The following is a 12,449-nucleotide window of genomic DNA, read 5'->3' as shown; positions in this document are numbered from 1 at the left end:
CAGAGCACCTGAGATCAGCCCCAGTTTTTTGTAGGGTTCGTGTTGCTCAGTTTTTAGTTTTCCATGTTGTGTTTTGTGTACCATTATTTGTCTGTTGGTCTTTTTCTTTTTTAGCCATGGCGGTGTTAGTTTACATTCGACCAAAATAGTTTACCATTAAGATTGATCACTTCAACTTACTAATATGTGTATCGGTAATGTAAAATCAAAGAACCCCGACCATTAATTTCACATTCAGATATACTGATGATGTTCTGTCCATAAACAATTCAAACATTTCTGATTGGGTTCCATTAATATATCCTCCAGAACTAGAAATTAAAGAAACAACAGATATGTCTTCCTCCGCCTTATTTTTAGACTATTACCTCGAATTTGATTCAAGAGGTCATCTCAATACCAGAATATATGACAAGCGTGACCGTTTATATTTGTAATTATAAATTTTTCCCACCTTAGCAGCAATATACCAACTTCACCTGCATATTTGATACACATTGCCCAACTCATTAGGTATTCAAAAGCTAGCAGCTGCTACTCAGATTTTATAAAACGTCACCGGTGTCTGAGCAGAAAGTTTATGAGCGAAGGTTATGTTAAATAATTCCTCATTTTTTTTCTAAAAAAAAGTTCATCGGAAGATACCAAGACCTTGTTGACATATATTCCGTATCAACTTCACAAATATTACATGATGGTCCTGAAGTATAGATTCCAGGTACTGACGTTGTATATCATCTTAATTATGTGTATAAGTTCTCCTATTTATCCTTGTATATTTGTAACCTTTCCTGTTTATCTATTTATGATTATAAACTTATGACGTGGATCGGTACTTATACATCCCACCATAGTGCTATGGTCAACTTTGAGTTTTTGTCTTTCATTTTTGCTTATGTACTTTGTCTATATGCCATGTTTATGTTTCTTTATTAATACAGTTATTTTTGTTGATAGCGATTGAGATTATATTACAAAGTTGACTGCTGTACTCCAATTCTCGACGTTCTTACCTATTATGTCTGTATGATTTGTTCACACATTGTTGTCAATATAATGGAGTTAGAGGTTTAGCTAGTTTTAAAACCAGGTTTAGTCCAGCATTTTCTACCTAAAGAAATGCCTGTACCAGGTCAGGAATATGACAGTTGTTTTTCATTCGTTAGATGTATTTGAGCTTTTGATTTTGCCATTTTATAAAGGACTTTCCGTTTTGAGTGTCCATTGGAGTTCGGTTTTTTAGTTAATTAACGTTTTGCCAACATATACGGTATGAGAAAATGATAAAAGATGTTATATTTGACTTTGCCAGATTGCTCTTTGCATATGCTTAATCAATTTAGTACTTTATTCATAATATTGTTAGTCATGGTATACATAAATTCTTCAATGGAAGTGATGCTGGTTAGTGTGTTACAATTTATGAACATATAAATACAATCGGCGTTGTCTGTCCTTCGGTTGACAACTCTCCATCCACATATTTTTTTTTCCTTTCAGAAGGAAAACGATTACGCTGATGACAAGGATTTAAAGATTGTCCGAATATTGAGCAGTGCTTTACGAGGAGACATTCGTCTCATGAAACAGTGCGTTTTAATTAATTTATGTGCTTTTACTAGGAAAAAAACGCAACCTTAGAATAAGGCATCTTCTTTTTTTAACATGCACAAAGGTTAATATTAGCTAGACTATCGTGATTCTTTGTCATTATTTGATTCGTGATCAGGGATTGGATTTCAGCTTTTCTTCTTATATGGACTCGTCATGCGTCCAAAACGAATTAATTTTATCTTTTTCACGCAAATTATTCAATGTGTACAAAAGGTTATTTCTATGTTTAGTAATGTGTTCAGGTATAAACATATAGGTAATATGTTATAGATAACATATATTTTAAGCTTTTTCTTATGTTTTTCAAAGGTTTGCGTTATTTTGCAAAGGTTTGTGTTAAAACGCCAAGGTTTGCGTTATATCGCAAAGGTTTGGGTTAAACGCAAAGGTTTACATTATTTATATATTATATATCGCAAAGGTTTCGCAAAGGTTTGAGTTATAACGCAAACAAAGGAAGAAATACAAAAAAAAATTGTGTGGCGCTAATACGCTTCCGTACTTTTGTCTGGCAATACAATTTTTTTTTTACATAAAACTCAGAATAAGGAACACATATTATACTCCCTCCCCATTTTAAAATGCGTGGCTGTTATTCTATAGAAAAAGATAGAGTAAAAGCTATATAAAGATGTAAACAAAAAAGCACGAAGAGAGCACGAAATCGTGATACATGTACATGTAAGACGAAAAACATATATCCTTAAGTAAAAGTATGATTTCCAATTCGACATGTACAATGAGAACAAATACGATTTTCCCTACACATTATGTGTTAAATCTGGCTTGATTTTATCATTATTAAATTCATCTCACATAATGTTCCTTTATTGTATCGATAAATTATTAAAACTTCACATTATTTGTTTCGGAAGTTAAAATGTGCGTCAACGACGATTTTCGGTATGTCAGTCTAAGAAACGGAATAAAGGATTGTTTCTGCCTTAAACCTTCGAAATATGGAAAATTAAAAAGTAAAACCTCAATTGGCAACAACACACGATAGCTATCAAACGAACTGAATTTTAAAGTAAATTAAAGTTTGCATTTTAACCAGGAAAATAATTACCTTATATAGGTCATTATTTTATGCCTTTAAGCAATTTTCATCCCAGTCGATTCTTAAAGAATGACCTATTGTTCTGATCTAATCTATATAAAAAAACGAGAAAAGAGAAACCCTTATGAACCACATCAACAAAAGACAACAACTAAACAAAACATTCAATTTGTTGGTATTTCTGTAAACTAGCTGCCTATGATGATACGACAGGAAATGTAGAATATTAGAGATGTTGACCTCTTTGATATCAGCAATGGAATGAATAGGATCTGAGAGTATCACTCGCCTTTAAATTCAATTTAAACTTTAACAAGTTTTGTGGAAAATGCCAATGATACGGGCACATGTGTTAATAGGCGTAATCATGACGCAGTCAGCTGGTACCCAAACTTGAAAAATTATAGAAAAGTTTTTTTTTAATTACTGTTCCTTGCTTTTTAACCGTGGCTTCGATAGTTTTTTTGTTTTTTTAGGGGGTGTTTTGTTTTTGATTGTTTTTTTTTTTGGGGGGGGGGAAGGGGGGGTGGGAGGGGATGTTTAACAATTTTATATACTCTGTTTGTTAAGTTTGACATTTTTCATAATAGGTGCATCTTGACTGTCCCTCTGGTATTTTTCGCCCCTCCTTTGTTATGTTGAATGGTTAGAGAGTGAGGCTACAATCATTTGTCAACGATCAGTGCAATTCTGAGTTTCTACCATTTTGATGGCTTTCTCATTTCTCATCAGGAATTGTGGAGTTCAAGACCTGTTGATTTTTAATAGTAGCAGAAACAAAATCCGATAAATAAAAAACAGGTTATTTTTTAATAAATAATATGATCTGTTCAGAACTATTGTGTTCAGAAACGATACAGACACTGCGAGATGTGTTTTGGGTGGCTAGTTTTAATAGTTTATACAAGACTGCTGGATGGTTGGATTCTTTGACTACTTTTTTGGTGTATTTTTAAAGCTAATATCTTAGTTTAATTGTTGTTGTTGTTGCTATTTGGCTTTCGTTACCTGGTCAACTATTTTTTGTGTGTTGTGAAATCTAATCCAATAACTTCAAACATCTTTGCAAAAGTCACTATTTGATAACAAAATATTAAGCATTTCACATAGTGTCTACTGAGATATAGAATCAATACAAATCCCAACATATTATAGGGGAAACTTTAATTCTCACTTGTTTTTAGTCTTTCAAAATGTTCACACCTTGATGCTCAAGGGCACTCGACTCAATGTAATAATGAGTATATAATTGTTTGAAAGGGAACATAAATTACAAAACAAAACAATGAATTTAGACATTTATTGAAATGCAGATGTCATTTCGGGGTCTTTTATAGCTGACTATGCGATATTGGTTTTGCTCATTGTCAGAGGCAATTTATACGGTGACCTATAATTGTCGATTTCTGTGTAGTGAACTGGTCCAGTTTGAAAAGGTAAACAAACTAGTATGTCTAGATCTGAGGCTGTCAAACTATATTATACATAAAATTGTCCTTACTTTGAGTTACATTGTGCAGACATTTGTATAATTTTGATATATTTTGTGCTAATTTTAATAAACTACACTGTGTATTTGAAATTTGTATTGGAAAGAGCAGATGTAATTTTTTTTAAATTCGCGTTTTCTGTCTTATTTAAATGCACTACGATATAAATGTTTCCTCGGGACAGTTGTTGTCATATTTCTGTTTTGTTTTACTAACGTTATCATGTCGGCCTGTTCAAATAGTTTTTTATAAAAAATTATTCGACTGTTTTATAAATTGTTTATATATTCCGTTATTGTAATCCTTATTCAATGTTATGATTTTCGGTCTCATTTTGATTTTCTGATTACCCTTACCTAATCATGCTTCTACGAAATGGTAAGAAAACAAAATACACCACTCCTTCACAGTATTCACGTGCTCACAAAACTTGATTCCATATACATGTTCAACCACCGTCAATCGAAATTCCCCTTCTAAATTTAGCACTGTTCACAATTGTGTTATAGGTGGCAATGCTGCTGCAGCTAATTTATTAAAATAAAAAGCACGTGGATTTCCAAAAATATTCCCGTGCAATTCCAGAAAATGACTAACCTGCTCTATGTTATCTTCTTATAATACTGTCAACGGGAGAGCTTTTGCGTTTTCCTTTTCCTGTGACATTGCATGAAAAACACAAAGTCTTATTTATCTTTTTTTTCTACATAAATTAGGCCGTGAGTTTAAGCGTTTGAATTGTTTCACATTTGTCATTTCGGGGCCTTTTATAGCTGACTATGTGGTATGGGCTTTGCTCTTGGTAGAAGGCCCTACGGTGACCTATAGCTGATAGGAGGGGATGTTTAACCATTTTATATACTCTGTTTATTAAGTTTGACATTTTTCATAATAGGTGCATCTTGACTGTCCCTCTGGTATTTTTCGCCCCTCCTTTGTTATGTTGAATGGTTAGAGAGTGAGGCTACAATCATTTGTCAACGATCAGTGCAATTCTGAGTTTCTACCATTTTGATGGCTTTCTCATTTCTCATCAGGAATTGTGGAGTTCAAGACCTGTTGATTTTTAATAGTAGCAGAAACAAAATCCGATAAATAAAAAACAGCTTATTTTTTAATAAATAATATGATCTGTTCAGAACTGTTGTGTTCAGAAACGATACAGACACTGCGAGATGTGTTTTGGGTGGCTAGTTTTAATAGTTTATACAAGACTGCTGGATGGTTGGATTCTTTGACTACTTTTTTGGTGTATTTTTAAAGCTAATATCTTAGTTTAATTGTTGTTGTTGTTGCTATTTGGCTTTCGTTACCTGGTCAACTATTTTTTGTGTGTTGTGAAATCTAATCCAATAACTTCAAACATCTTTGCAAAAGTCACTATTTGATAACAAAATATTAAACATTTCACACAGTGTCTACTGAGATATAGAATCAATACAAATCCCAACATATTATAGGGGAAACTTTAATTCTCACTTGTTTTTAGTCTTTCAAAATGTTCACACCTTGATGCTCTAGGGCACTCGACTCAATGTAATAATGAGTATATAATTGTTTGAAAGGGAACATAAATTACAAAACAAAACAATGAATGTAGACATTTATTGAAATGCAGATGTCATTTCGGGGTCTTTTATAGCTGACTATGCGATATTGGTTTTGATCATTGTCAGAGGCAATATATACGGTGACCTATAATTGTCGATTTCTGTGTAGTGAACTGGTCCAGTTTGAAAAGGTAAACAAACTAGTATGTCTAGATCTGAGGCTGTCAAACTATATTATACATAAAATTGTCCTTACTTTGAGTTACATTGTGCAGACATTTGTATAATTTTGATATATTTTGTGCTAATTTTAAATAACTACACTGTATATTTGAAATTTGTATTGGAAAGAGCAGATGTTATTTTTTTTTAAATTCGCGTTTTTTGTCTTATTTAAATGCACTACGATATAAATGTTTCCTCGGGTCTTTTTGTTGTCATATTTCTGTTTTAATTTACTAACGTTATCCTGTCGGCCTGTTCAAATAGTTTTTTATAAAAAATTATTCGACTGTTTTATAAATTGTTTATATATTCCGTTATTGTAATCCTTATTCAATGTTATGATTTTCGGTCTCATTTGATTTTCTGATTACCCTTACCTAATCATGCTTTTACGAAATGGTAAGAAAACAAAATACACCACTCCTTCACAGTATTCACGTGCTCACAAAACTTGATTCCATATACATGTTCAACCACCGTCAATCAAAATTCCCCTTCTAAATTTAGCACTGTTCACAATTGTGTTAAAGGTGGCAATGCTGCTGCAGCTAATTTATTAAAAAAAAAAAGCACGTGGATTTCCAAAAATATTCCCGTGCAATTCCAGAAAATGACTAACCTGCTCTATGTTATCTTCTTATAATACTGTCAACGGGAGAGCTTTTGCGCTTTCCTTTTCCTGTAACATTGCATGAAAAACACAAAGTCTTATTTATCTTTTTTTTGTACATAAATTAGGCCGTGAGTTTTAGCGTTTGAATTGTTTCACATTTGTCATTTCGGGGCCTTTTATAGCTGACTATGTGGTATGGGCTTTGCTCTTGGTAGAAGGCCCTACGGTGACCTATAGCTGATAATTTCTGTGTCATTTGGTCTTCTGTGAAGAGTTGTCTCATTGGCAATCATACCACATTTTCTTTTTTTATAAATATTCTTTTTATATACATATGCACATTCATGTCTCTACAATCTTTCGATACCTGTATCTTGGCATTGCACAAGGTTATGCTTTTCTTCGAAATGACTGTTTATTCCAATGGATGTTGGATGTGTAATGATTAACATTTTAGTCTTAGACGCAGAATAGTTTTCTTTGGTAGTTTTTGGCTTTGAACTAGCTTTCAGTAACTGAGAGTACTCTCAGATCTGTACGTAGTGTCTTTCTGTTGTGTGGATGTATAGGTACCCGTCTATGCCCACTCTGAGTTATTGTTAGATGTATTTCTATTTGTATCCATCTGATGAGTTTTATGGTTTTTTTCTTATGTTTTACTGTTACACCACTGTACAAGAGTAGGGGGAGGGTTTGGCGCCAACAAATGAGTTTAACAACGCCATATTCTGTATGTCCCTTCAGGAGCCTGTAATTCAGTGGTTGTCGTTTGTTGCTGTGTGGCATATTTGGTTATTCGTTCCCTATTTTTTTACATAAATTAGGCCGTTAGTTTCTTCGTTTAAATTGTTTAACATTTGTCATTTTTGGGGCCTTCCATAGCTGATTATGTGGTATGATGTTTGTTCATTGTTGAAGGTCGTACGGTGACCTTTAGTTGTTAATTTCAGTGTCATTTTGGTCTCTTGTGGAGAGTTGTCTCTTTAGCAATCGTACCACATCTTCTTATTCTTATAAAAAGGTAAAAATAAAATAAGTTGGAGAGCACTGAGGACCCAAAATTCCTAAAAGGTTTGCCAAAATACAGCTAAGATGATCTATTCCTGCATCAAGTTATAATTCAGCAACAATTATTTATACATATAAAAAAGACGATATGGTATGATTGCCTATATGACAAATCTCTTAAACAGATCAAATTAAGTAGGAGTTAACAAATATGGGTTATGTCACACCATCGGCCTTCAACAATGAGCAAAACCCATACCGCATAGGTATAACAGACACCAAATGAAAATGTAAAACAATAGATTCAAACGAGAAAACTAACGGATTGATTTATGCACAAAATAATGAACGAAAATTAAATGTGAAATACAGTAACAAACGACAACCACTGCATAATAGGCTAATGACTTACATGTATGAATAAATAGAGATCATGCAAATATTTCAATGAGACCCACCAACTACAATGACAATAAGCAGCATAATACCGTCAGCTATAAGAAACGAGTAATGAAAATATATCAAGCTGTAACTTGTTAAAATTCTATAACTATTTAACTGATACAATCGATTTATTGATAACATGTATGAAATAAACATTGCATGCCACTCCTGAACCTGGTATTTCATCCTTCGGTAAACTAGTATCCTTAGTTAAATATAAACCATGTTGAACTTCTTAAACAAATAAATATATTACCAAGGGTTGAATTATGTTAACATTAACTTCTGTTTAACCGGACAGAGAACAGATTCTTTAATTTTTAGTGCGTTGATCGTAGCATTTTTCCTTGTTTAAGTTGATACACGATATCATTGAAACATGCCTGATTTTGCTCCATAATAATTATTTCGTATCGACACTGAAGGTGGTAACATTAATTTGTATACAAAGACGTTGTTTTAATTATATCATGAAGACATGAACCTTAAATTTAATGAAATAATGGGGAGTGACTGTTAAAAGCTATGAAAGTCAATTTATTATTGCTTATATCCACAAAACGATGAAAACATTTAAATAAAACGTTTAATGTCATTCCCAATCTTGTTTGCACCCTAAATTAAAAACTATAATATTCCCTAGTTTAAATATAAATAGAGGGTCGGAGCAAGTTAAAACTTAATCATGAACAAAAACAAAGTTAAATTTTATCTTAGGGTTACGATAAATCCATAGTGAAAACAGAATTTAAACGCAGATTCTGTACTTGAGTATGTACAAAGAAATATTTAAATTGAGGTTAAGTTTACCCATTTGCTAAAAGGAACATAGAGTCATTGAAGTTCTATTATTATTTAAATAGTGTGAAGAAGTGTAACAGATAACATTTTCTCAGATTTCATAGCTCAAATAATGTTAGGAGTTTAACAGATAAAACTTTTTCTGATTTTATAGCTCAAGTAGCAAAAAGGGTCATTATTTTGTTTCATTATCTTTATTAACTGTTGTATAATCAATTGCAAATTAATTCTTTGCTATTTTCAATAGATACAAAGCAGTTGGTTATTGTATGACGGTTTCAGATTATGACAAAAGAACAGCACTGCATATAGCAGTGAATAATAACCAAGAACATATTGTGGAGTTTTTACTGAATGACTGTGGGCTGACAGAGGAAGCATACACAGCTGAAGATAGGTACACTTTCTGTAAAATATATTACACATATACTTTATCTATAGAGTGTCTATATGCCATTTGGTTTTTCATTTGTTGAAATAATTGTTTATGATAGGTATTTATTTATTTATTTTAAATCAATTTTCAAATTCAGCGCTCATGATGCGCTTCGGACACACGAAATTCAAATTGTTATTCAATTTCCTTTCATGCAGATAATTTATTGAATAAATAATAACGATACTATTCTGCTCGAGCTCTATATTACAATTCTGAATTAAAGTTCAAGCAATACATATTTGTTTTTGAAAAAGTAGAGCAAATGGAATTCTGATTTTTATCTTTTCTCTCTTTGATATATAATCCGAAACACAACTTCTAATAATTTCTAAAACAGCCTTACTTTGTGATTGCCAAAATAACCTGCATTAACATTGTTGAAATTGAAATTTTTATATCGTATTCGAGATATTCATTTTATCTGATAGAAAAACAAAGGATACGGAGTATCCATCCATGACATAAAATCATACATAATTGTTAATTATATATTATGATGTTTAGATAGCTTGCTGTGCGATGTGAGCCAAGGCTCCGTGTTGAAGACCGTACTTTGACCTATAATGGTTTACTTTTATAAATTGTGACTTGGATGGAGAGTTGTCTCATTGGCACTCATACCACATCTTCTTATATCTATGCACAACAAAATACATTCAAAAAGCAAAGGGACAGAGCTTTTATTTCTGTCTTTTATCTCAAAGTAACAGTGAGTGCATCGACATGGAGCAAAAATACTCTCACTCTCTTCAAGTTGTAGACTACCCCTACCATCGCTTTGAGCGAAATTCTTGGCAAAATAATTGGAATAGACTTTATAAGATGAAATACCACAAACAGAAAATTAGTAAATATTTAAATCAAAATTCTTACTAAGTTGTTTTGTGTGTTCTAGTTTCCACTAACCAGTACAGGCTGACGCGTAAATAATATTTGTATATTCAAAGGTTGAAATGTTCAAATTGTATTTGCAAATGATTTGTCAGTACAACATTTCTCCGTCTTATATAGGTCTTCGCACAGTTTAGTTATATTGTATATCATACGGCAACAACGTCTGATTTAGCATTCAAAATTAGCCATATAGTTCTTATATTATATATGTAGGACTCAAATCTATGACGGGTTCCAAATCTAATACAGATTCCTAATCTATGGCAAATATGACGTTACAAACGCCAAACAAATTAAATTTATGGCAGTTTTTTTGTTTTTTCCAAATCTATGGCAGATCTTGTAATTTTCCGGGAAAAAGAGTAACATATAACGTCACGATTAAATAACGCCATATTGCGTCGTCGTCGCCGCTAACGATGGCGGAACCCATGGATTTGAACACCATTTTATATAGATTATTTTTTTATTTGTAGAATGTAAATTAAAAACAGATAGTTAACACGGGGCTCACATATTTTTACAAACAAATACACAGAGAAACATTTTCCGCTTTCCCTCTAGATAGAACAATTTGCCGATGGTGTGACCTTTTATTCAGAGGAGGGACAATATGTGCTGTATCGTCCGTATTTCGCGATGAAGAAAGGCACCGCTGTTTTAGTAGTGGATATTTTAGGAAAGGAGTGATAGTAAATATTTTAGCGTCTACGGCTGGCAAAGTATATAAAGTGAGAGATGAAATTACAGGCTATACCACTTTGACTTAAATCGTCATCAGTTAAAAAAGATTAATTAACGCTCAAATAAATATTATGTGAAAAGTCAAACTGTTTAATTCTTTTTATAGAAAAGCTGCTTTCTTTTTGTGTTAAGGGACTTCCATTTTACTAGTTGGTTTAATAAATGGATAAAACAGGTACCATGCACAGATTAAGAAATGCTCATTTTAATCCTGAAGTGTTTATTATGGTATATCACTTCTACACTATCTACTTTATGGTTGCCTTCACGATTTGATTGACCATTATGGAATGTTTATCTCACAAATGTTTATAGACATGCTCCCGTTGTCGTACATTTCCACTTTTTTAAGACAAGTCATTGATCGTATATGTACTGCCTTGTTCTCCATTTGCACAAAATCTGTCATAGATTTGGAAACAATAAAAATCCGCCATAGATTAGGAAATTACAAAACTTGCCATAGATAAGAATTTTAAAAAATCTGCCATAGATTTAGGATGGCATGACGTCAAATTTACCATAGATTTGGAATCTGCCATAGATCTGGAACCCACCATAGATTTTAGTCCTTCATATATATAAATTATATTGATTAATTTTTTATTCACATTTGATACTGGTTTTAGTTTTGTTTTACAAGTATTGAATACTTGTAAATAAACTCATCATAGACACCAGTATAAAAACTGTGTTAACCAGGCAATCGTTTTTGTCTGCAAAAGACTCATCATAATAAAGTTCAAAAAGGCAAATAATGTACGAATTTGAGATAAGCCGAGGAGTTTGTTTGATTAATTTCAAAATGTTATAGTCTCTGGAATAGTAAGGTTCGACATATCATATACATATATGTCTAGTTTTGCAGTCTGTTTGATGTATTTTTCATGTTACTTTGGTATTTTATGTCGTCTTGTTGCTGTTTCATTGACATTAAACTCACATTCCAATTTGCCATCGCTTTTTTAGATTTACCTTTATCCAGAACCGTCTTAAGTGGTGCAAAAGTTTATAGACTTATAGTACAAAATAAAAAACTAGAAGTGGAAGTATACTACAGTTAAAAATTGTTAAACTGCAAACACGTTAGGACATGTGACATTATCTTCTATGTTGATATATAAAGTTAAACAAATTGTAAAAAGGTCTAACTACAACAATTTAATAAATACAATATTTACCAACATAGACAACTATTTAAATATTCGCATTCTGCAACATTCTTAACCTTCAATAAATTACTATCTACTATAGGGTTTTTGGTGTGGTTAACATTTTTCTCAATGATACATACTTTCATAGATAAAGGAGGATCATGGTCTGTTTGATTAAAATGAATATAAAGCACCGTAATTGTGGATCTTTATTATCAAACCGGTGTTGATTAATTCTTTTACTTAATGTTTGTTGAGTTTCATCAACATAAATAAGCTCAATTCAGTAAATGACACTGTCCGGAGAACAGTCCAGAGACTCAAATGTTTTTGTACGATTTCAATGTTAAGCTGCTAGCGAAATCTGCAGAAGTGCTTTACATGTCTTACATGTGCTTTTCTTTCCTTTTTTA

At 32.2% G+C, this 12,449-nt stretch overlaps 1 protein-coding gene across 1 annotated transcript in view; it reads left to right on the top strand.

Annotated features, from left to right (window-relative positions):
• Positions 1-12,449, top strand: part of LOC127726238 (alpha-latroinsectotoxin-Lt1a-like) — a 235,827-nt gene that overhangs the window by 151,248 nt on the left and 72,130 nt on the right. The window contains exons 17-18 of the mRNA XM_052233545.1: positions 1,501-1,589; positions 9,053-9,202. Coding sequence (XP_052089505.1) covers positions 1,501-1,589; positions 9,053-9,202 — 239 coding nt within the window. The remainder of the gene's footprint in view (positions 1-1,500; positions 1,590-9,052; positions 9,203-12,449) is intronic.

The sequence above is a fragment of the Mytilus californianus genome, unplaced genomic scaffold (genome assembly GCF_021869535.1).
Source record: "Mytilus californianus isolate M0D057914Y unplaced genomic scaffold, xbMytCali1.0.p SCAF_17, whole genome shotgun sequence".
In the NCBI taxonomy this organism is placed as follows: Eukaryota; Metazoa; Mollusca; class Bivalvia; order Mytilida; family Mytilidae; genus Mytilus; species Mytilus californianus.
The sequence above is the reverse complement of the archived record's forward strand: the minus strand, read 5'-3'. Positions and strand labels throughout refer to the sequence as shown.